Source organism: Ursus maritimus, unplaced genomic scaffold (genome assembly GCF_017311325.1).
Source record: "Ursus maritimus isolate PB19 unplaced genomic scaffold, ASM1731132v1 scaffold_14, whole genome shotgun sequence".
In the NCBI taxonomy this organism is placed as follows: domain Eukaryota; kingdom Metazoa; phylum Chordata; class Mammalia; order Carnivora; family Ursidae; genus Ursus; species Ursus maritimus.
Genome location: NW_024423786.1, coordinates 32,848,797 through 32,874,514, shown reverse-complemented (window position 1 = coordinate 32,874,514; position 25,718 = coordinate 32,848,797). Strand labels below are relative to the sequence as shown.

The 25,718-nt window shown below is 35.4% G+C and overlaps 1 protein-coding gene across 1 annotated transcript in view; it reads left to right on the top strand.

The window, feature by feature from the left end:
- Nucleotides 1–25,718, top strand: part of APPL1 (adaptor protein, phosphotyrosine interacting with PH domain and leucine zipper 1) — a 34,214-nt gene that overhangs the window by 4,537 nt on the left and 3,959 nt on the right. Inside the window, exons 2-21 of the mRNA XM_040628656.1 lie at nt 1,305–1,403; nt 2,886–2,945; nt 3,729–3,800; nt 6,215–6,302; nt 7,739–7,780; nt 8,569–8,627; nt 11,719–11,865; nt 12,713–12,795; nt 13,544–13,702; nt 14,371–14,559; nt 16,211–16,253; nt 17,604–17,660; nt 19,949–20,040; nt 20,417–20,599; nt 22,064–22,116; nt 22,698–22,872; nt 22,960–22,996; nt 23,613–23,759; nt 24,529–24,579; nt 25,055–25,144. Of these exons, the coding sequence (XP_040484590.1) occupies nt 1,305–1,403; nt 2,886–2,945; nt 3,729–3,800; nt 6,215–6,302; nt 7,739–7,780; nt 8,569–8,627; nt 11,719–11,865; nt 12,713–12,795; nt 13,544–13,702; nt 14,371–14,559; nt 16,211–16,253; nt 17,604–17,660; nt 19,949–20,040; nt 20,417–20,599; nt 22,064–22,116; nt 22,698–22,872; nt 22,960–22,996; nt 23,613–23,759; nt 24,529–24,579; nt 25,055–25,144 (1,926 nt within the window). The remainder of the gene's footprint in view (nt 1–1,304; nt 1,404–2,885; nt 2,946–3,728; nt 3,801–6,214; nt 6,303–7,738; nt 7,781–8,568; nt 8,628–11,718; nt 11,866–12,712; nt 12,796–13,543; nt 13,703–14,370; nt 14,560–16,210; nt 16,254–17,603; nt 17,661–19,948; nt 20,041–20,416; nt 20,600–22,063; nt 22,117–22,697; nt 22,873–22,959; nt 22,997–23,612; nt 23,760–24,528; nt 24,580–25,054; nt 25,145–25,718) is intronic.

Sequence of the window (25,718 nt, the reverse complement as noted above, 5' to 3'; positions counted from 1 at the left end):
AAATATGTAATTCCTTGAATTAGAATAGTAATTTTGGGGAAACAAAAAATGAAATGGCAGATTTTTTTCTTAAAAATGGCACTAGTCAAACAAGGTTTCTTGATTTTTTCTTTTTTTACATCTTAAAATAGGGGGCCACAGAGCTAAAGAATGAAAAGATTCAGTCAGATCTAAATCTCTGGCGCATGGGGAAATAGAGGACTGACAACATGGATTTCATATACAGACATAATGGTTTTGTGCCCCCCCCCTTTTTTAAACCATGTTGACTTAGCTTCCTTTTCTGAAAATAGGAAGCTAAGGGATAAGTTTTTTTTTTTTTTTTAAACTGCCTTCTAGGAATGAACTATTTGTAGAATAAAAATATAAGGTCATCTTTTAGATTTTAAACTGCAGTTACCTCAATAGTTGTTGGTATTTTAATTCTTTCTTTGCCTTTGTGATATGAAAAGGTGAGCATGTTTGCCTTGATATGCTGAGTTTCCTTATCTCTGATCCTTTTTATTGACAGTCTTAACATTTACTTACAAATTTTTCCCTTAAAATAAAGGGGAAATGCTTATTGTGTAAAAAAAAAAAAAAAATGCCTAACAATATAGCTAAGTATAAAGAAGAAGAAAAAAAAGAACCTCAAAATCTGTACTCATAAAATCCAAGTTAGCGTTTACTAGGCCATGGTGGGGATGGGTACTATGTTATTTTGGGGATACTGTGGTATTTTGGGGTGGGGAGGGGTTTGGCACTACTACAAGAGACCATGAAAAAAGAGAGATAATATTGAGTTATCCTGAAATAAGTCCTTTAAAATATTTATGCATGGAATACTGTTAATTTAGGCTTGGACACTTTTGATTTGTTCTTAGTTTAATTACAGACTTTTTAATTCATAAAAGTGTATCTTTGTTGTTCCTTTTAAAGTTTATGAGATGGGGGTGCCTGGTGGCTCAGTCAGTTAAGCGTCCAACTCTTGATTTTGGGTCAGGTCATGATCTCAGGGTTGTGGGATGGAGCTGCGCCGGCCGTGGAGCCTCCTTGAGATTCTCTCTCTCCCTCTGCCCCCCCCCAAATAAAAAATAAAAATAAATTTTGTGTGATGTAGTTGGAAAATCCCTCCATTTTAGTGAAGTGAAATTGAGAACAAAGAATTCCAAAGTCTTGGCATTACTATCAAAAGAGAGAAAATAGGTTAAAACTCAGAATTATTAGAGCTCCAATATCCTAGGATTTTTCCTTCCTTTAGAAAATAATTTTCTATTTGATTTATATATTGGTTAATATAAACTTACTGCTTTTATTTTATACAGACAAGGTCTTTACTGGGTGTATTTGAAGAAGATGCTACAGCTATTTCCAACTATATGAACCAGTTGTATCAAGCTATGCATCGGATTTATGACGCACAGGTAAAAACCTAAAGACTGACTGCTTTTTTTGAAATGACTCTTTAAGCCCGTGAGGACAGATATGGCTAGTATCTGCCTTGTTTACTGGTGCCTAGCCCTGTGCTGGGCTCATAGTCCTATTTGTTGAGTGGATGCATGAACTTTAAGTGTTTTGTATGAGAGCTCACATTCCAGTTACTAGTGTGTAGTTCGTAGCTCTACAACAGAGAAAGATTGAAGCATTTCCCCCTTTCTACCCAAACACAGTAAGAGCTTTCTTACTGAAACTCACTGATTGTGATCTTTGCCTAAGATTTGACTGAAAACCCCATATTGTCACCAGTGTTTTCCCTAATTGTGCTTTTAATCTTATGGAACACTTCACCCTTTTTGAGTAAAGGATTTGGAAGTAGTTTGTTTAGTGACACGCAGATAATAAAAATTAGATGTAACTCTGGGTACTGGGAAGTGAATTTAAGAAGAAGATGACTAGATTTTTTTGTTGTTGAGCAGGCTTAAGATTTGAGGCTCTGTTTATGTAACTTAATTATAAGCCTTAACAGCAACCTGGGTTCTGTGATAAGCTTTCTTTGGGATTAATTAGGTATACAATTTTTTCCCCCTTCTCATTTTATCTCCTTTCTGGGCTCACATTTTCATTATGTACTAAAAAGTTGCTGTGAGGGGCCCCCTGGGTGGCTCAGTCAGTTAAAGGTCCAGCTCTTGATTTTAGCTCAGGTTTTGATCTCAGGGTCGTGAGGTCAAGCCCCTGCATCAGGCTCTGTGCTCAGCTTGGAGTCTGCTCGGGATTCTTTCTCTTCCTCTGCTCCTCCCCCAGTTCATGTGCACGTACACTTTCTCTCTCCGTAAATAAATAAAATCTTTAAAAAAATGAATTAAAAAGTTGCTGTGATAGTTTTTAATTTTTTTCCTTGTGATTGGTCTCTCAAGATTTGATTCCTGACCATAGAGATTATTATGTAAAAGAAATGTTACATTTGTCATTATATTCATCACTGGAAAAAAAAAAAACTTGAAAATATTTCCTTCATATGGCTATGTTGCTGTGTTATATGACCAGGCTAACCATATTTTGGTTGTGTGTTATTAAATAAATGCATTGGTATAGTTTCAGTATCTAAAGAGAGAAATAATTTGTCATTAATGTAGAATCTCTTAAGATTTTGCTAAGTTTATGTACAGTTTACTTCTAGCTTTAAAGCTTTATCAATATTTAATGCTGAGTTTTTATTAGCTAAAAAAAAAAGTACACCTAGAACACTGCTGAATTCCTTGATGGTATCTATTTCATGGTTTGAGTTTCCCTTTAAAGTGTTTTAATGGTAGTTCCCTTTCCAGTGATTTAATGAGGGGTTTAGAGAACATGTTGTATAGTATTTATGTTAAGTGAAAAACAAAAATGGCATAGGTATCTTCAACTAAAACTTTGTCTTAATCAGTAATATTGTGTTAATTTGAATGCTGATTTTTTTTGCCCCACAGAATGAATTAAGTGCAGCAACACACCTGACTTCAAAACTTTTAAAGGAATATGAAAAACAGGTATTGTACGTGAAAATTTTAAAAGCATAATTTAAAATATGCAGTGATACAGTATCTGTATAAATAGAATTTCTCATCAAGAATCCTAAGCTTTTTTGAATTCATAGAAAGTAATTTTGATAGGCTGTTGAAATTCCATTATAGCTAATTTTAATTAAAATTAGGTAGAAGTTAATTGACTTATCTTCTTTTTACAAATGAAGACACTGAGGCTTACTCATTATATAGCTGGTAATTGGAGCTAAACAAGTCTTTGAACTCCTAGTATGGTGTGCATTCGTATGTACTACATTAATTAGTTGCTTAGCAAACATTTTAAGTAGTGTTTATGACTGTACGAATTATAGTCTTATTAAGTGACATTTTTAGAGCTTATTCAAAATTTTGAAAGTTTTTTTAAAGTTTCAGTCAACCAACAGCATGGGTTTGAACTGCATGGGTCCACTTATTCATGGATTTTTTGGATACAGTACAGTAAATTTATTTTTTCTTATGATTTTCTTAACTTTTTTTCTCTAAAAGATTATGAAAATACAGTACATAATACATGTAACATATAAAATACGTATTAATCAACTGTTTACGTTACTGATAAGGCTCCCGTCAACAGTAGGCTATTAGTAGTTAAATTTGGGGAAGTTAAAAGTTATATGTGGTGGTCAGCACTTCTAACTCCGATGTGTTTTGAGGGTCAGCTGTTTTTTAAAATGTAAATTATAACATCTTTCACAGGAGACATAGAGCACTGGACCTTTACCTCATCTCTGTTTTCTCATTTTTCAGCGTTTTCCATTGGGGGGCGATGATGAAGTTATGAGCTCTACTTTGCAACAGTTTTCAAAAGTTATAGATGAGGTAAGTGCTTATTTTGCTTGAGTAAATGGTCTTATAATTAAGTTATTCAAGTTGTTTAGCTTTTATTGGGAAATTGTATTATGATTATATGAGCAAATCTCTAATAAAAGGTTACTGTTTTAAAGAAGGACCTTAATTTCTGTATTAGTTAGTGTCTCTCTCATATCTCAGTGGCTGTCTCATAAAAATAGTACTTTGTCTGATTAGAACAAATTGTTTTTGGAGATAAACATAGAGATCTGCTCTCTCTCCTCCCAGTCCATGTCATTCAGCCTTTCACCGTTTTATTTGATGTAGGCAGGGAGGGAAGAGTTAAACTTGAGATATAGCTAAGTTTCGGGTCTTTTTTTAATGATTTGTTCTGATGACTGGTTAGAGAAATTAAGGGCTGATATTGGCTGTCTGGGATGGAAGGATTAATAAACTGAATGGTGAAATGTTGCTAGGAGGAAGAAGGGTGGTGAGAGCTGTTTGGGGAGTCCATTACTGTTCTCAGCTAGTGCAATGAAAGCTCTTCCTTTCACATGAACCATTAGATAGTTCTGTCTTTCCTAGTCCCCTAACTGAAAAAGTAATTTTTTGAAATATTTTAATAACTCATAGTTATTAAATAGTAGCAAAATATTGTCACAATATTTCTTTTTGTATTATAGAAAATGGAATATTTTTATTGTAGTAAAATATACATAACATAAAATGTCTCCCTGGTTACATTTATACACTCACAATGTTGTGCAACCATCATCAGTGATGTTCCAGAACATTTTCATCATCATCCCAAAGGAAATCCTATGCCCATTAAGCAGTCACTCCCCACGTCCCCTCCCTTCAGCTCCTGGCAACCACAAATCTACTTTCTATCTATATGGATTTGCCTGTTGGATATTTCATATAAATGGACTTACACAATTTGTGGATTTTTGTGTCTGTCTTCTTTAGCATAATGTTTTCAAGGTTTATCTGTGTTGCAGCGTGTATTAGAATTTAATTCTTTTTTTGGGTAAATAAAATTCCATTGTATGAATATACCACTTTTTATTTATCCATTGATAGTTGATGGGCATTTGAGTTGTTTTCTACCTTTTGGCTAGTGGGAATAGTGCTACAGTGAGGATTTGTGTACAAGTTTTTGTTTTATTATCTTTTTTTCTTGAACACCAATATTCAGTTCTTTTGGGTATGTAATCAGGAGTGGGATTGCTGGGTCATATGGTAATTTTATGTTTAGCTTTTTGAGCCAGACTGTTTTCCACAGGTCCTACACACTTTTACATTCCCACCAGTAATGTAGGGTTCCAGTTTCTCCACATTCTCACCAACATTTGTTATTTTCATTTATATTTTTATTACAACCATTTAAGCAGGTATGAAGTGGTATATCATTGTAGTTTTTATGTGCATTTTCCTGGTGACTAATGATGTTGAGCACCTTTTTCTATGCTTATTGGCCATTTGTATATCTTTGAAGAAATGTCTATAATAATACCCCCTCCCCATCCACAGGGGATACATTCGACCCCTTAGTGGTTGCCTGGAACCATGGATAGTACTGAACCCGTATATATTATGTGTTTCCCTATATATACATACATCCGATAAAGATTATTTTACAAATTAGGCACAGAAAGATTAACAAAATGAGAGAATACTACTAATAAAATAGAATTATAACATTATACGATAATAAAAGTTCTGTGAATGTGGTGTGTGTGTGTCTCTCTCTCTCAAAATATCTTACTGTGCTGTACTCACCCTTCTTGTGATGATGCGAGATGATAAAGTGCCTGCATGCTGAGATGCAGGGAGGTGAACGCCGGAGGCTCTGTGATGGAGTATTAGGCTCCGGTTGGCCTTCTGACGCTATGTCCGAAGGAGCAGCAGCTGCCTCCGGACTGCGTTGACCGTGGGTAACTGAAACTGCTGATGGCGGCACTCTGGGTTGGGGGGGTGCGGTGTACTTTTTTCAGTACTTTGCCCATTTTTCATTTGGGTGGTTTATCTTTTATTACTGAGTTTAAGACTTATTTATTCTAGATACAAGTTCTCTATCATATATGTGATTGGCAAATATTTTCTCCCTTTCTGCAGGTTGTGTTTTTACTTTCTTGGTACATCCTTTGCACAGAGGTTTTAATTTTGATGAAGTCCAATTTATATTTTCTTTTGTTGCTTGTGCTTTTGGTGTCATATGTAAGAAACCATTGCCAAATCCTAGGTTATCCGCTGTTTTTTAAGAGTTTTAAATGGATATTTTTTTACTGTATAATATTTTATAGTATATTACATAATTTTCAGTGTTCTCTTTTGTAAAATGTATCAATTACTGTTTATTAGATTTTGTTTAATTTACATAACACTGGCTAAATGTCTCTGTATAGTTATTTATTCAGCCTTTTTGGTGTTCCTTTTACTAGCTTAGCTCTTGTCATGCAGTACTTTCAACTCAGCTTGCTGATGCCATGATGTTTCCCATTACTCAGTTTAAAGAAAGAGATCTAAAAGGTAATGAAGTCAAGTTTATGTTTACTTCCATTAGCCATCAGATCAATAGTTGTAAAGTGCATTTTGCTGTATACCTTAGCCATTTCTGACTACAGCTTGTACCACTTTAATGTGTCACTAGATACTTATAGGAGCTCCTGCTAGATGTTAAACTAGATACAGAAGAATACTGATATGAATACAGTGTTACTTCTCTCGAGAAAGCCCAGAGAAGGAGATGGGTAAAATAGTAATTAGGATATTCTGTTATAATTAGGGAATGAGCAAGGTACTATGAGGGCTCAGAGGAGGGTGTCAGAAAGGCATCACCAAGGATGTGACGTGAACATTGAACAGTGAAGAGGCATTTGCCAGGAGAATAGTCATTGTTCTATTAGAGGGACTAGAAAGCACAAAGGTATGGGGTATAGAAAGACACATCTTGTTTCGTGGTTGACGAGAAACTCCGTGTGGCTGCAGTGTTGGATGTGTTGGGGTGTGACAGACAAATCTGGAAATAAATCATGCTAAGGATGTTGGACATGAGTTTATAAGCAAAGAGAAGCCAATGGAGGCCTTGAAGAAGTAGACCCAATTCTTTTGGTTTTGGAGGTTGGGATAGAGTGGATTTGATGTCCAGGAAAGCGGATTAGGAAGTTGTGCGAGCCCAGTGAGCTGTGGCCGAGGCCTGACCTGTGACAGTGGCACAGGTGTGTTTAGGGGCTGTAGTGGCTGGAGGTGGGGGTACTGGCACATCTGGCAACCCATGACTTAGTAGTTTGTGGTGGATTTTTTTTTCCCCAAAGGGAATTAGGATTATTAGGTGATAAAATGAAAGTTTTATAGAATTGGCTCTGCTTTCTCATAATTTATAGTCTCAGTCGTATGGACTTATTTACTGAATATGTAGAGAGAATAAAAACATTGAACTAACGTGTCAGTGGATGGTATTTAAATCATGCGTGGAATAAAGACAAATGTATTTTAGAAATGGAGTTAATATTTATGGTGATAATCCTCAAGAATGGTCATTTCCAAGGTCAAGAAACAAATTCTCTTTTTTCCTTTTCTGAATGTCATATCTTACTAATTATTCTTTTTTCTCAAATTCAGCATTTGAACTTAACTAGAGTCAGTATCAAAAAATGAATTAATGAGTTGGATCCTGGTACTAAGTCAGAATATTTGCATATCATAGAATTTGCAGTGATTTTAAAATTTGTTTTGTGTCATATTACTAATTCGTGGCAGGTAGATCTGGTGTTGTGACTGTTGCTAAGGATAGTCAGTGTTCCATAGACCAGCTGAAACAGAATAACTTTTTCACTTTGAATGATGAAGTATGAAATATTATTTGGAAGTTAAGTTATAGCTTAAATGGTAGTTATTGTTTTCTAAACAAAATTTTAGGTATTTCATAAATATGCTAAATTGAAATGATTCTTGAACTTTTCCAGAAATACTGACATTAAAGGAAGTGTTTCAGATTGCTAGTAATGGTAAGTTCTTAATACTTTACACAGTTATTTCTCACAGTGATTCATTTCTTTATCAACACAAATCTGTGGCCATATTCTATGTAATAATTGAAAAAAAATGAACCTAATTAAAAGTGTAAGTAAAGATTATGTAAATCAGTGCTATTTTTAAGTTGCACTATTTGTGCTAAAGAAAGATTTAAAAGGAAACTAAATCAAATCTTGTGGTTTGTTATCTTAATAATACCAGAGAAGTTGGTATAATATTTTCCCTTCCTTGTTTTCCTATATATTCTAAATTTTTCTTTAATGAGCATTTGCTATTTTTGTACTAAAAAATACTTCTAAGGGTGCCTGGGTGGCTCAGTGAGTTAAGCATCTGCTTTCGGCTCAGGTCACGATCCCAGAGTCCTGGGATCGAGTGCCGCATTGGGCTCCCTGCTCAGTGGGGAGCCTGCTTCTCCCTCTGTCTCTGCAGCTCCCCCTGCTTGTGCTGTCTTGCTCTCTCTGGCAAATAAATAATAAAATAAAGTCTTTTAAAAAATGAAATAAAATACTTTAAAAAACTTTTAATGGAGTATAGTCTCCTTAGATTTTTTTTTTTTAACCAATTTAATAAGTAGAAAGGTACTTCATGGGAAATTTGTGGGAACATTTGGGTGGAGAAATATATGTTAAAGAATTTTTATTTTGAGAATTCTTGCTTTAGCATGTTTGTTGGAAGATGCCTATGTGAAGACTATGTAAAGCATTTATAAGTTTGGTTAAATACTGTTGTATTATTGTTAATAGTTATTTCTGTTTTCCAGATCATGATGCTGCAATTAACAGATATAGCAGGTTGTCAAAAAAAAGAGAAAATGACAAGGTATGATACATACTTACTCCTTTAGTATCACAATTAACAATTGTTACATTAAATTTTTTTTCACTACCTTTTTCCTGTTTAAAAACAGTAGCCTGCAGTTACTTCGTATGTTTTGCTACATTGCCCTTAGTTTTTTCTTTCCTTCTAGTTGTTTCAAAGCCTTTCTTACAATTATCAGACAATTAATAATTGTCTCTTTGAACAAAATATTTTTCTGCTGACAAAATTTGGTAATAGAACTATTCCAAAAGTGTAACTGATGCCCAGTAGATAACATTTGCCTCCTTTTGTTTTGTGTTTTGATAACCTTGTGTGTGTTCTGTTTTTATTTGACGATGTATGTATTCAGAAGTGTCTTCTGAGATAAAGTGGTTAAAAAGTTGAATGCTTACATACATAATTGAATGAAATTCTGTTGAGGACCTCCTCATTTACAGGGAATATATATATAGTTTTTGATACTTCTTCAGGGAGTGAAATCCAGAAATATTTCACTGTATTTCAGGAGAAATGCATTTGAGTAAAGAACAAAGACAAGTCCATCTAGATGTTCCTTAAGCTCATTTCTTTCTCAGTGCCTAATCTAAGGTTTGATAACGAGATCTCCACTAGATGTTTGCGAGTGAGGTGGTCTGTGTTGGTGTCTGCAGCCTTGGCCACAGCCGCTGGTAGGGGCACAGCCGCTGGTAGGGGCACAGTGATCACTTGGGGGCATCCACGACTGGGTACAATTTGCTGTGCAATAGCTACCGTGACACAGTAAAGAGAAGTTTCTCACAAAGTTCAGTACAAAGAGCTTTCCATTTCTAATTTTAGTTCATGGATTTCTCGATGGTACAAATATTAATAAAATACATACATTTTGAGATCTATATTGCTTTGTTACTTTGCCTTAGAGAAAAAGGGTCTAGCTATGAATTTTGTTGTATTTTACATTGTTTCTGGCTGTTCCGGGTTTGTTGTTGTTATTCCAGGTAGTTTAAAAAGCATTCTTTTACCAATTTTGTTTTATTTGAAAAAATTTTGAGCATCTGCTATATGTTGGGTACCATGGGGTAAGAATAGGCTCCACTCCTAGCCTCAGGGAGTGAATAATACAGTTATTCGAAGGCTTCCTGTGTGAAGGCATACAGTTGGAGTAGATGCCAGCATGCAAGGATGGAGAGAATACATGAATTAACACTGAGTTACCTTTGTGAATTGGGAACGGCTATACTTTTAGGAGTTGCTATTTGCATTAAAGATGAGTGAATGTCACTGGTTTGGGATTGGGGAGAGNGCATTCCTGGAAGAAAAACTGTCTTTGCAGAAGCACATGTTAGACTCTGTAGAATGTAAAGCTTAAAGAGCACTGGCTGTGGAGTCAGACTGCTGGAGGACAAATCTCAGCTTTGCCACTTATTTGCTTGAGGTCACACTCTGGTTACTTAATTTTAAGCCTTTATCTATCAAAAAGCTCCGTAGTTGTGATGATGAAATGGGATAATACATGCAGGGTACCTGGCTTGTAGCAAGTTTTATTAAATCCTAGCAATAATTATTATGATAATTGTGTATGTCTGGAACATAGAATGTATTTGGGGAGGTATGGTAGAGATGACAAGAAAGTAGTTTGGGGCCAGGTAACTACATCAGTGACTTTGAAATTTGAGTTGGAGTGGGCAGCCTGCTTAAAGAAATCCTACTTAAAGGATTGTAAGTGGATAACACCATGCAATTGTGTTACACAATAAAAATACTAATGGAAATGTGAAGGGGACAGGACTAGAGGGAATCCAATGGAAAAGGTACCAGAATAGTTTGCAAAGACATTAGGAGAACCTCAGGTAGTTGTTGAAATGGAGAGGAAGGAATACTTTTGGAAGATATTTTGTAAGTAGAATTGACAAGAATTATAGTAGGAGGAGGAATCAAAAAGGAATCCTGTGATTCTTGGATGATGGGGTGGATCTTGGAATAATTAAGAGAGCTAAGAAACAGGGGCACCTAGATGGCTCAGTCGGTTAAGCATCTGCCTTCAGCTCAGGTCATGATCCTGGGGTCCTGGGAACGAGTCCCACATCAGGCTCCTGGCTCAGTGGAGAGTCTTCTTCTCCTTCTCGCTCTGCTCCCTCCCCACTCCCCCCCCCTCGCTCTTGCTCTCAAACAATCTTAAAAAAAAAAAACAAAACAAAAAACTAAGAAATGGGAACAGGCTTTGTGGGAAAGATACTATATTCAGCTTTGTACATGTCCAGCACATTTATACACGTGCACACGCACGAGCACACACACACACACACACAGAGTCCAGCTGGAGATGTGCTTCCTCTGACACCTAGGAGAGTAAAGGACGAGGGATGTCTGGGTGACTCAGTCGGTTGGGCATCTCCCTTCGGCTCAGGTCACGATCCCAGGATTCTGGGATCCAGCCCCGCACTGGGCTCCCTGCTCAGCGGGGAGTCTGCTTCTCCCTCTCCCTGCTCATGCTTTCTCTCTTGTTTCTCTCTCTCTCTCTCAAATAAATAAAATTTTAAAAGAGTGAAGGGTGAGAGAGAAAAATTTGGGAGTCATTGGTGTATTGGAATATTCTTAGTACTTGATTTGGTATTCTAAGGAAAGCAAGAAGAGAGAAGAGCCTAATGCATACTATATAATAGGTGCTCAATAAATATTTGTTGTCTGAATACAAGAACTTAAAGGAGCACACATATTTTAAATGTGGGTGAAGGAAAACAAATACAAGAGAGGAGGAGCAGCAGGAGAGAACCAGAAGGGAAGTATGGTATGAACTGACCGAGAACGAAGACTATAATGACTAAGCTAATACCAAGCCCCTGTCTGTCTTTTCTCTGTGTGGTAGACTCTGCACACTTAGTTCAGTTCTTAGCTATGTGCAGAATTCTGCTTTAAACATGGATTTTAAGATGGAATGGTTGGTAGTAAGACAGGAAAATTAGCCAATATTTTATAGGATTTCTACTATCTCAGAAAATAAAGATGTATAGTTGCTGGTGATCTATCTTTTTCCTTGGGTAAGCTCTTCCCTACAGCCACTACTAAAGATAATTACACAATTAAATAATAGCATTTTTAATGTTTTTATCCAAAGGTAAAGTATGAAGTAACGGAAGATGTCTACACTTCCAGAAAAAAACAACACCAGACCATGATGCATTATTTTTGTGCCTTAAATACTCTTCAATACAAAAAGAAAATAGCATTGTTAGAACCTCTGCTTGGGTACATGCAAGCTCAGGTAAATACTGACTGTACTGTGTTTTGGATTATAACTGTCCTAAAAACTTTATATTAAGTTTGATACTTATGTTAAGTATAAGGGTATTACAAACTAGGGTCAAAATATTCTATTTGGATCTGTGTTTTCAAAAGTAATTTAAAATGTCATCGAAATGCTATTTTGAGGAAGTTAGAATGGTTTTCCTTGCAGATGAAGATTTCACATACTTTTTAAGGTAAATGAAACCACTTACCTTGTATTTAGGCCTTGTCCATCACAGGTGGGGGACGGGGAACAGAAAGCTAAGTGAATTCTGCAGTTACTCCTACTGATGGAACTTCCATTCACTTTAGCTTCAGAACAGATTTGAAAGAGAATGGACAACTTTGTCTCCTGTTCCTTGCATACTCCTGAGTTAAAAATAATAGATGAACTCCAAAGTGTCCCAAGAGGTTTGCAGCAGGAAGGAGGCTAGAAGAGTAAATTTGGGTAATATGAGATGGCACACCCCTAAAAATTAAAAGTTTAAAGAAATTCAGATATTCTTTCAAATATGAGTGCTTATTATTCCTCAATATAAAGTTTATCTTTGTATAGACATAAGTTTATATAACTTAATTTAAAATGTTTTAACATTTTCCAGTTTTATAAATTGCTTACAAAGATGTACAGTGAAATTGAAGTCTGGTTTCTACAGTGGCTCTAAGCCCAGTAGAAGTCATTATAAAGTAGTGCACAAGTGGGAATACTCCTTTGTTCTTTACCTTCCCATGTATCTTGGAGATTGTTTATATGATTCACTGTGTTTCTTGTATGTGTGTGTTTCTGTTGTTCATCCTCCCACTCACACACCCTCTTGCCCCAGATAAGTTTCTTTAAGATGGGTTCTGAAAATCTCAATGAACAGCTGGAAGAATTCTTGACTAATATTGGAACAAGTGTACAAAAGTAAGTATTTTCTTCCTTAAAATTGAAAATGAAGTTACGAGAATAAGTTAACAGCTAAATGCCATAATCTAAAAATATTTAGCATTGAATTTCCTGAGGAGCTGTTTTCCTTGCCATGAAACTGTGTCTCACATGGCTCATGGATCCTTCTTGTTTTTTTTTTTTTTTCTCTTTTTTTACCATCTTTTCCATAGAATCTGAACTCTGAATTTCATAGCTGTGTCAAGTCTAATGGTATTTTATTATAAACTAGATTTTATGTATGTATATAACAGACACATAATAGTGATTATCCATAAGTTCATTATCTTCACAATTATCTGAATTGTGGGGGATGGATGGGAGTTACTAAATAAATCTTGCTTTCTAAGCCATGAAAGCTTAAAGATTAAAGAGAGCAAGCAGTTCTAAGCAGGTTCTGAGCAGTGATGTGGTCAATCTGAGATATGCAGGGAGATTAAAATGATTGTTGTTTTGAAGGCGCAGGATAGAGCAGTTTGAAAATAATTCCAAAGTTAGGCATTCAGTGTGGCTCCGTTTGTTTTTTAACTTGGTATTGTTTCCAGAATATCTAGTTTCAAATAAAATGTAAAGCTGTTTAATCACACGTTCATGTTCCTTTAACCACCCATGCCACTGTTGCTCTCTTTAAGAAGAAATATGCAAAGCAAATATATAGATAAACATGATTGGTAAGGAGATCTTTGTCTGTTGTGGTTGGTAGTAAATAGTATGTTTTCCGTGTTAGCGTTCGTAGGGAAATGGACAATGATGTAGAGACCATGCAGCAGACAATAGAAGATTTGGAAGTGGCCAGTGACCCCTTATATGTGCCTGACCCAGATCCCACGAAATTTCCTGTTAATCGAAACTTAACCCGGAAGGCTGGATACCTTAATGCTAGGAAGTAAGAAAACTATAGTTATTTTCATATGTTGTATATCATCTAAGGTAGCATCAAGTGAATATAATATATGATTGCTATTGTCTGCTAAATTATTTTGTTTTACCAAATATTGAATCTTTTCAGTTAGCGGAATTAGTGTTTTTGTCAGCTTTTTGACAGGTACATGATAATTTTCAGAAGTAAAATTCTGTTTAGATATTTATTGAATAATTTAGAATTATTTTAAAAGTGAAACAAATTTGAGTTTAAATCTAGCATTACATGAATGCTATTAAATATCATTTTTATTATACTTTAAAATGTATGTAATTATACTATTACGTCAGCTTTTAGATTTTATCTAAAGATAGGGTAAAGCAAGTTAACCTTAGAAGTAAAATGAATTCTTTTCTTTTGAGTTTATTCTCCTGGAAGTTGAACTATAATTTATGGAACATCATTATAACAGTTGCAGTTTAATAATTTCCAGCTTTTTTTGGAAATACACACACAAAAGTGGCTCCGTATACATGAATTTATTTTAGAGACTGAAAAACTGATAGATTTTCTAGGCACCTTTGTGCCTGTTTACAAGCTGGTTCTTTGCGATGTGCTTTATCTTTTGTCTGGCTTATGATGAGATTTCAGGTGTGTTGTTACTAAAGAGTGAATGTACTTTCTTCATTTAGTAAAACAGGCTTGGTGTCATCTACCTGGGACAGACAGTTTTACTTCACGCAGGGGGGAAACTTAATGAGTCAGGCGCGTGGGGATGTGGCAGGCGGCCTGGCCATGGACATTGACAACTGTTCAGTAATGGCTGTGGACTGTGAAGACAGGCGGTACTGTTTTCAGATCACTTCCTTTGATGGAAAAAAGTTAGTATTTTTTCCTACTATTAAAAATTTGTCCTATTTTAAATTACTGAAATGCACAATAATTCCTTCTCATTCAGACATTTTATAGCTACTTTGGCTTATTATGTATTAAGATAATTTTCTTTTTAATCACGTAGAAATGAGTTGAATTTTCCTTTCTGACTTGGTTAAACGATGTCTTAATATTTTGAGATTGTCAAAACAAGGGCATATGGTAAGAACCTGTGATTTCATGTTAGGGTACTGTTCACTGAAAATTCTGCACCCTATGGGGGAAGGCAGCGCAAGTTAGTGGAAAGAGCCCTAACCCTGGGGTCAGAAAGTTCCAATTCAGGATCTTGTACTTACTTTATGGTCTTAGACAAGTTACATAACCTCTGTTTTTTTACATGTGAAATGGGGGTGGGGGGCCATAATCCCTTCTTTGTAAATTATTATACAGAAGAGAAATCTGACATATGTAATGTGTCTGACATGTAGTAAGTGCAAACACTAATGTTATTTTTAAATGTTAAATATTTCTGATTAATGATTTAGTCCATTAATGTGCATATGCCATTTTTAAGACTTCTGTTACCTTTGCATTAATTGAGAATCCATAGAGTAGCCTTTAGAACACATTGTTGGAAAATACAGAAAAATAAAAAAAGAAATATTGAATATTGAAAGAAAGCTATAATCTCACAAGTAGAAGCAACAATGAACTTTTTGGTCTGCTGCCTTACAGTTTTTATTCTAATGACATTTTAAAAAATATTTGAGGAAATACTTTATATACATTTTGGATCTGCAGCTACTTATTAAAAACATTTCACAATGGCTACAATATAATCCATCTAAGTATATATACCATAATCTAAAATTTTTCCTAATGATAGATGTTTGTTATCTGCAGTTTTTTTCCTACTTAAAATACTGTTTTTGATATTGCTTCAGAACAGTAAGAAAGATGTTAAGATGTTATGGTTCACTATCTTTTATCAGTTGTTTAATTTCATATTCCTTCTTCAAATATGAATGTCAGTGACTGTGTCATTTATCATGCTGGATGTTGGGAGTCCCTATGGTTACCAAATGGTTAATATGTTAGTACAGGAATTTACATTTTTTTCAGTTTTATTGCTAATAATGCTTAACATGATTTCCCATTTCACATTCCTAGTGGGATTCAAAATTAGTAACTTTTCTCTAACTCTTAAAATAATCTATAGAAAAGCTACAGATCCCAGTGTTAGTGATTGATACATTGAAAAATTTTATTTGACTGTATTTATGGAGAAATAATGAGTACAATTAGTGTTTTCTGTAAATCACTGATTTACATTTGGAATATATATGATAAGTGTCAGAAAGTTGAAATGCATTGTCTTATTTGCAGTGTACCTTTGTTATAGGCTATCTTCTGAAAACCAGCACCTGTTTCTTTTTTGGTACGTCTTGGCATGGATAGCCAGAGTCAAGAGTTGTTAAAACTCTGAGTCAAGATGCGCCAGGTGGTCTCCTTTTCCTAACTAAGATATTGATTGGTTGTGTGTTTTGGGTTTTTTTAGTTTTGATACCTATTGGTTTTATATGTACTTGCAAAGATAAAAAATTTTCTCAGATCTTTTTTTAAATTGAGGGTCAAACTTCTTTCTTTTTTATTTTTCAGATCTTCAATTTTGCAAGCAGAAAGTAAAAAAGACCATGAGGAGGTAAAATTTTACTAAAGTTAATTTCTTCAGCAACATCTTAAGATATTTCAGTAACCAAATATTAAGATAGAAATGTGGAAAATCCTAATCAAAAAAAATTTTTTTCATAAAAATCTGTTGTCCTCAAGCAATATTCTTAAGTCTCACAGAGACTTTTATAGCTAGACCTATAAGAGGAAGCGGAAGCCTTAGAGATCATTGGTGTCTGTCTTTTTAAAGGCTCAACTTCAGAAATGACCTTGTGACTGTTGCTCTCTGGCAAGCTGTTAGTATCATGAGGTGACAGTTTAATTTATTCCCTTCTCTCACCAACTTTCTGAGACAGTATTTGCTGCATTAAGAACATAGTGGCAGCTGATATAGCATGGCAGGAAACAAGTAAAGCTTAAAACCTTGGAGAAATGAAAGACAGAAAAACAAAAACTTGGGAGTGTCTGTTCTTCCTCGTGAGTCTTTTATTTTTGGCTCCATTTTTACTTCTAGTACACCGAATATGGAAGGTAAGTTACCACCGAGAACTGACGCTTCGAAAACTTTGTCTTGAGAAATATTCTTCAACGAATATATATTGTAGTTGATTTTGAGCCACTTTATATGGTATTATAACTGTGTTGGTAAAAGACAAGGTTAAAAATTATATACAGATCTATTTTTATTTACCTCTTGTGGAAAGGAGTTAACTGTTAAAACTTGTTTTTGGTTTGTGAGGAACACAGTCTGCTCTCTGCTGGGTTTACCAGACAGATTATTAGTTTAATGAGGCTCATCATGGACTCGAGTCCTTGAGTGTGAAGTAGAAGATGTGGAAGGGAGGATTTTCTGTGTTAATCAGCTATAAATCGGAAAGACGGGAAGTATGTAAAATGCATTCACTGGGAATATATTTAGCTCTTAACTTTCTTTATTGGTGTTAGTCATGATATTGGAGTCCAGACTATTTTATTTGGTAGGAATTAAAAGGGGAAGTGATATAAAAGACAAATAGAGATTACTAAATTATAATTTAACATTATTGCTATATTTTTATTTGCTTGTATGAAGTTAATTTGGTTTTTTTTTCTTAAGATTTTATTTATTTGAGAGAGAGCACTAGTGGAGGGGAGGGGTGGGGAGAGAGGGAAATTCAGACTCCCCATTGAGCAGGGAACCCGACACGGGCCTCGATCCCAGGACCCCGAGACCATGACCTGAGCCGAAGGCAGATGCTTAACCAACTGAGCCACCCGGGCGCCCCAATTATGTGTTACTTCTAATGAAACTTCTATTCAGTGAGATATTGACCATTCTTTTAGAAGAGAAGCACTATAGAAAAAAATAGTAATCATATTTTTCTGTTTTTTTCTCTTGCAGTGGATCTGTACAATAAATAACATATCCAAACAAATATATTTAAGTGAAAACCCAGAGGTAATATTTTTATTTTGTGGTATCCAGATCTGGCAAAAGTGAATAATTATTAATTTATTATTTATGTCATAATTCCTAAGTTCTGAAATCTTTTAATTTGCCCTTGAATGAGTAGCTTTAATAGATCCATGTATGAGATTTGGTCTTCCTAGAAAAATATTTCAAAAGTAACTGAAATCGGTCAGCTAACAAATTTTCACTGGGCATCAATGCTGTGTTTAGCTTTGGGTTGAGCACCATGGAGAAGGATACAAAAGAAAAAGCCATGGCTTTGCCCTCCAGGAGCCTGTGTGTATGGAAATACAAAACTAAAATTTTAACATTGTGTATAAAACTATGTAATTGAAAGCGTATGTAATGACTATAATCTTAAGATTTGAGAATGTTAAGATCAGTGTGGACTTTAGTTTTAGAGAAAATTGTGGAGATGGCAGAATCCTGAGCTGGCTAACATTTGTCCATGTTTTGAGGAGAAGAGAAGAAATTGCAGATATGAGAATAAAAACAAAGCATAAAGGCAGAAATGGTGTGTTTATGAAACCATTAGTATAATTGGAGTTAAAGGTTCTTGTTAGAGAAAAGTAGCTGAAATGTGCATACAAATCACCTGGGGATCTTGTTAAAATGCAGATTAACATCTAGGGTGAGGTGGCCTGAACTCTCAGTTTTGCCAGTTATGCTTTGAGTAGCAAGGGTATCGAACCAGAATAATTTAGCTGTGTTAGTGAATCCAAGTATACAGGCAGAACCCAGGGGTGCAGAGAACTCTGGAAGGAATTATGTGGGTCCACACTGCAGCATAGTTGGGAAAAGACTTGGTTTAGGGCAGGAGCTGTGTGACCTCTGCCAGTCTCGGTGGGCCCATCTGTGCAATAAACTGGGCTGCCTCCCAGCCCTGTGCAGGGCTGATGATCTCAGTTGAAGCTGAGCAGGGCTGATTTCTCTAGGAAGCCCTGACCCTTCTAAGTCTTAAAACTGTTGTTGGTATTAATGGTTGATTAGACAGGAGCATCTGGGAACATGTAGGAGGCCATTATCCTAATTCAGGCATGAACTGAGGGTCTGAACAGAGTGGTAACCAAGAGAAGAGAGAAGAAATAACGCATTGTAGAAAGACGTAAGAAGAAATCGACCGGACTGGTTAGTAACTGACCAATGTAAAGGAGGAAGGAGACGAATTCAAGATGACTCTCAGGTTTTAAGCTCAAGTGAATGGAAAAACAATTTGAAAGAATTCTGTTTTTATCATAATGGCTTTGAGGTGCCAGTCAAGACACATAGGATTTCAATGCCTAGGAACAAGTTTTGAATTAAAGAAACAATATTTCATTACCTCCAAAATATTAGTAACTTCTGTTAGTTGTATAATAATGAGTGTAATCTAAGAAAATCAGTGCTAATTGTAGAGAAGCCTCTTGCTTGCAGTAATTTGATCTCTTGACAGGTTAGCTTTTCTTTCCACTTATGTTACTTGGGAGCACCAAAAACTGAAAATGGAAGTTGGATGACCTGTTAATATCTAGGGAATACATGGTGAATACAGTGTTTGGATTTGAATAATTCAGGGTTCTTACTTTTCCCACAAATTATCAGAACTCTAAATTTTAAGTAGTATTTTCCAGATTATCTAGAATTACTTTATCTGTATTTAATGAGGGAAGAAATTCTGATCTGTTTGTGGCATTGTCTTGGTATTTTTCCTAACTGTAAGACACAGAAATGCAAAAAGTTATGTGATTTTTTTTTTCTAATGTAATTACTACTTTATGTAGCCAGTGTTTGAAATAAAACAGTAAGTTTAAAAATATTTCTTATAGGAAGATTTTCTTTCAGATTTTGGCCTGAAAATACCCATGATAACTTCATCAATAAATACATAGATATTTCTGAGCATAAATATATTCTGGAAGATCATGAAAACTTCAGCAGTATAGCTATAAAATATTCTTATATTTTTGATATTTTGTGGCTATTCCTACTCCTAAATTTCTTTATTTAGCAAATGTATTGAGCACTCATATCATTGGTGCTGTATTAGGTGCTAACAATACAAACCTTAATCCAAAAAATCTGGTAGTTAAATATTTAAAGATCTAGGTCTGTAAGAAGTAAGAGGAAGCTTAAGTTAGAATGTTATGAAGTTATTAACGTGTCTTAATATTAAGTGTGGAACTATTTAGTAACTCCAATTTGCATTTTAAATGTAACTCAGGAACATTCTGACAATTGTATTCAAACTTTTGGTTTCTTGCTTTACTAATTCTAGTCCTTTTTAAAAAACAAAATAGGAAATTGCTGCACGAGTAAATCAGTCAGCTTTGGAAGCGGTCACTCCTTCCCCATCTTTCCAGCAGAGGCATGAGAGTCTGCGGCCGGCAGCGTGAGTTACCAGACTTTGGGTTATTTAAAACTATATGGACTTTTGAAAGTGTCCGCAAACACTTTGCTTTTAGCAGTGCTACTTACATTAGTATGAACTAGTTCCCCCAAAACATAGAAAGTGTATTTTCAAGTTGGTAAATTTACCAGCAAGCGTGCTAAACAAATAACAATTCCAAAGTGCCCGACTGCTTTATCTCTAGATTGAGATCATTTATGTTTTTGAATTTAGTCATTGGAAAGAGAACCCTGTTATTGAAATTTTTTCTACTCCTCTCTTTGACTTACAAAATTGTATTTTCGTTTCTCATAGTTTGTATTCAATTTCAAAAGGAGAAAACTAAATGCAGTGCCTTCTGGTTTTCTTCTGTGCTCAGACAATCTCGGCCACCAACAGCTCGAACCAGCAGCTCGGGATCCTTAGGATCGGAGTCCACGAATTTGGCTGCCCTTTCTCTGGACTCTCTCGTTGCTCCAGACACTCCGATACAGTTTGACATCATTTCTCCTGTGTGTGAAGATCAGCCTGGTCAGGCAAAAGCCTTTGGCCAGGGAGGCAGGTAGGCGATGGCGTCACTGGGATCTTGTTCTGTGGTCTGTAGGGCTTATGATTCCCTTTTTGCAGTTGAGGGTCCTCTCTCACATATGTGTATCAATTATGTGGTACTTTCTTTAATTACCTAATTTTGATGGTCAGGAAAGAATCGTGCAGGTTTTCCTGTTTTGTGTCTCAGTTAAACAAGCGAAGATACTTTAGTTCTAAAAATACTTAATTTTGAATTGCTTATCAGATCTACTTCTGGTATTTGCTCTTAAAATTACAGAAGAAAATTTGATAGTCCTATCTTTAGGTCATGACTATGTTTTAGAAATTGAGCATAATACATGTGCTATAGGTTTTTAAGAAAAATATCATCTTGGGTCAGATTAAGAATCTCCAGGGGTGTCTGGGTGGCTCAGTCGTTAAGCGTCTGCCTTTGGCTCAGGGCGTGATCCCACTGTTCTGGGATCGAGCCCCACATCAGGCTCCTCTGCTATGAGCCTGCTTCTTCCTCTCCCACTCCCCCTGCTTGTGTTCCCTCTCTTGTTGGCTGTCTCTATCTCTGTCAAATAAATAAAAAATCTTAAAAAAAAAATCTCCAGGAAGGTACTAAAACATTATCATGCATGAATTATTAATAAATCATCTTTTGGTTATATAACAAGAAATGTGAAAGCTGTTAGAATTTTTCTTTGGCTAATAAATTGATACTAATTTGGATATACATGGCTATGACCAAGAAAAAATAATTTGTATTTGATCACAGAAATATACTTAGCATTTGATATAATAGTTCAGACATGAATTACAGAGAACGATTTCATGTTATCTTATGCCAACATTAATGCCACTTAGCTCTCTGTTTGCTTACAAAGTCTGTTTTGAATTATATTTTTTTCCTTCATTGTGAGTTTGCCAAGAGCCACTCACGCTGAGGAAGGAGGTAGCTCCCATCACTAATTAGGCTTTTCTTCTTGCCTTCTGTTATGTATGCCTTGAGAAATACATGTTTAAAACTAGAAAATGTTCAAATTAGCATAATTAACTTGCAGTATGTACTTAGAGGACCTAAAAAGAGGTTTTTACAATCCTAGAAAGGCCCTAGCATTTTTCTTGAGTAGCTAGAATTGAAGCTAAATCAGCTGTTCTGTCCCCCCTTTATTTAAATTCAGGGACTTTCTCAACGTGGTTTATAGATATTGGGGTGTGTGTGTGTTTTGTGTCTACATTTCAGTTCATCCACCTCTTCTAGAATGAAGCAGCATTGAGTTCAGCTTAAGTGTGAAGGCGGGGGCCTTCGTCAGAATAAGGTGGTCATCGGTAGTGTTCCTTAACAGGATACGGTATTTTAGAGCTTTGTAAAAGATGAATGTACACGTTTTTGTGATTCTTAGTTTTTAACTCCAGTTTCAATGATTGAGATTTCTTCCATATGGCTCATGATAACTGACCATTGGTTCCTAATTTTTTAAAAACTTTTCAGGCGCACAAATCCATTTGGAGAATCTGGAGGAGGTACAAAATCTGAAACTGAAGGTAAAAGAGATGTGCAGTATTCTTGTATTTTAAAAATTCTCAGCAGTAAACTGTGTGAAGAATTTGTTGTTTATTCTGATATATGCTGTTTTAATGGTAGCTTTACTTCACAGTTTCTTTTTGCTTATAGTACTCAAAGTAGCAAAACTTAATCAGGCTTAAAGATTTCATTAAAATTATAGAATATCATACTTTGGACCTCACAGTCAAATTCTCAATGCAGAAGATACCCTTTAAGCTTTTCCTATCAGGTGATGTTATCATCTGGTACTAGAGCATTAACTTTTTTTCTTTTTTCAGTAACTATTTGTTTTGATAAATTTCAAACTTAAAAGCTATAAGAATAGTACAGGGAATTTTTTTTTACTCAGAACCATCAATTGTTGAAGCCTAACCTTTTGCTATTTGAATTAGAGATCTTAATTTTTCCTATGACTTGAACACTGTAGTTAGGAATAATTTCTAAATACTTCTAGGTTGAATTTTTCACTAGAAAATCTAAAAGGTGACAATTGTATTTTATTCTTAAGGCAGGGAAATGTGGGATTTAAAGATATGTAATGTACTTTGTTCTTTCATAGATTCTATTCTTCATCAGTTATTTATTGTCCGATTCCTTGGTTCTATGGAGGTGAAATCAGATGACAATCCAGATGTTGTTTATGAAACAATGAGGCAAATCCTAGCTGCCCGGGCCATCCATAACATCTTTCGTATGACAGAATCACATTTATTAGTCTCTTGTGATTGTTTAAAGTAAGTAATGACCTCCCCCTTAAAATCTATAAGAAAAAGTTTAATTTCAGCCTAATTAAAATTTGTTTTCCAAATTTTTAATTACAGGTTAATTGATCCACAGACACAAGTTACAAGGCTCACAGTGAGTTCTACATGTTTAAAGCTTTATTGGAAGTCTCTTTGTGCATATACACATCTATATCGTTATAATAACTCTGATCGTATGTATTGAAATATGCTATTAATTATGATTGGCTAAGTTATAATAAGCCTATGGCCATCTCTCCCCAAAAATTTATAATTGAACATTCCATGTACTTAAAGAATCAGTGCAATCTGGCATGAAATGTAGTTTTTTAGTATATAATGTGTGCTGCCTAGTTAATGGGATAAACACTAACAGTAGAAATTAAAAGGTGAACATGATTGAGTTTATTTTATAATTACCTGTGTTGAAATAGGTGGAGGTACGTGCTGTTAATCAATTAATAATATGGACCATTTTGGTTACTGAATTTGATTTTGTAAACTGTGTAAATGACTAATAAGTTCAATATTCAACAGTGTCTTATTCTGCCTGGTAATCCAAACCAGATAAGACATTTTTGTTCTTTGATTGCCATTCTGTTAAGAAAAAAACTTGGCTTTAATGTTCTGTTTATAATATTTTTATAACTTAGTACCTGAATTTGTCATGTTGAAGAGTGCACTTGTATTTGAAAAAATCTCGTGTTTGCTTCTGATGTTTTCTGTGGCAGTTTCCATTACCCAGTGTAGTTTTGTACGCTACACACCAGGAAAATAAGAGGCTTTTTGGATTTGTTCTTCGGACATCAGGAGGGAGAAGTGAAAGTAATCTGTCATCAGTCTGCTATATATTTGAATCAAACAATGAGGGAGAAAAGGTACATGACTTTTCAAAATGTGTTTCTGTTATGAAATATATATCCTAGTTGAAGTCCTTAGTAAGATTTCTGGAAAAAAACAAATTTGGCCTAATCCATCTGAGTTGTTTGACCAAAGCCTATTGGCTCTGAAGATAGCTGAGCTGGTGGGTAGTTTGGGTCTTCTGACTACAGACCAGGTCTTCCCTGGCCATTGGTAACTGCTGCAATCTTCTGGGCTCATGAACTTACTCTGGGAATGCAGAGTATTCCCATAATCAGCCTTTCTCAGCTGTTTTCAGCTTAGAGCAACATCAGCCTCGGCTTGCTTCATTCTTTGCAGACCTTACCATTTCAGTAAGGAATCTGAGATACCAGGAAGGTGAGGTATGTGACAGGTGAGACCCAGCAGCAGAAACTCAGGGACTCTGAAGAAAATACACAGATGCTTCATTTGGGGGCTGGAACTTTTTTTTTTTTTTTTTTTTTGAGAGCATGAGCAGGGGGAGGGGCAGTGGGAGAGGGAGAGAATCTCAAGCATACTCTGCACTGAGCAAAGAGCCCAACATGGGACTCAACTCTGAGATCATGACCTGGGCCGAAATCAAGAGTCCGATGCTTATCCAAATGAGCCAGGTGCCCTGGGGCTGGAACATTCTTAAATCAGCTTTTACTTGAAGCAGTATATTATAATGTGTTATAAATCTAGTTATATCAGCCATTTCGATACTTGAAATTATTACTTCGATGTGAGAAATGCCTGAGTTTTTCCTACTTTTTCCCCCTTTAGATTTGTGATTCTGTTGGTCTGGCAAAACAAATAGCTTTGCATGCAGAACTGGTAAGAATTCAAAATACTTAATTATCCAAGAATTTTTTTTTTTTTTTTTTTTTAAGATTTTATTTATTTAGAGCTCACAGGCAAGGAGAGGGGCAGAGGGACAGGGAGAGAATCTCAAGCCGACTACTCACTGAGCACAGAGTTCTGTGCAGGGCTTGATATCATGACCAGAACCGAAATCAACAGTTGGATGCTTAACCAACTGAGCCCAAGTGCCCCTCCAAGAATGTTACCTAATGTAAGAATTTTCATATTAGCAAGCAAATAAAATGATTTTGCTGTGCAAGGTTATCAGTGGATACTATTGCTGATACAGCATTTAGAATTTGGATAAGGGACTAAGAATATAAATTTTTAGTGTTTTCATATAAATATAAAAAATATGAAAAGGTTACAAAGGCAATATTAACTGAAAAGTCTAAAATTTAAAATTATTTCATATTTAATTCATTAGTTGTATTCGTCTGTTTTTCAGGATCGTCGGGCATCAGAAAAACAAAAAGAAATAGAAAGGGTAAAAGAGAAGCAACAAAAAGAACTCAGTAAACAAAAACAAATTGAGAAGGTATGTAGTCCTAGTATCTAGATCTTCTCTGATGTAATGTTTATGAAATTTCCTTAATTTGGGACTGTGATTTTCAGATTTGAATTTCCAAGTGACAGTCTGTTTCTGCCTCCTCAGCCACTGTATAACCAGATGGTTCATAGCACAGCAGAAAAGGAAGAGATCTGTCTTCTGAGAGGATGTTTACATTGTAGTTACTGACATGTAGTTGACTTGCTGCTTAGCAGACATACCAGAACTTTTATGTTTCCATATTCTAGTGAAGGTTGTTGCTATCAAAGCAGGTCTTTTGAGAGGCCGTGTGTGTGTGTGTGTGTGTGTATAGACTTAACTGCCATTGCTGACATCTTTATTAGTCTCCAGGAATGTATATATATTTATATAAATACTTAGTGGTACCAGGAGTGTCAAATCATTGTCCATCTAACAGGATAATTTTAAGTTAGGCAAGTTTCAGAGCAAAATCTGGAGAATGCATTAGATAGTGATGCATGAGATTGTAAGACCCAGTTATGGGTTGTGGCATTGGCAGTGGAAAAGAGAGCTTTGTGGGATACTTTATGAGTACAGATCA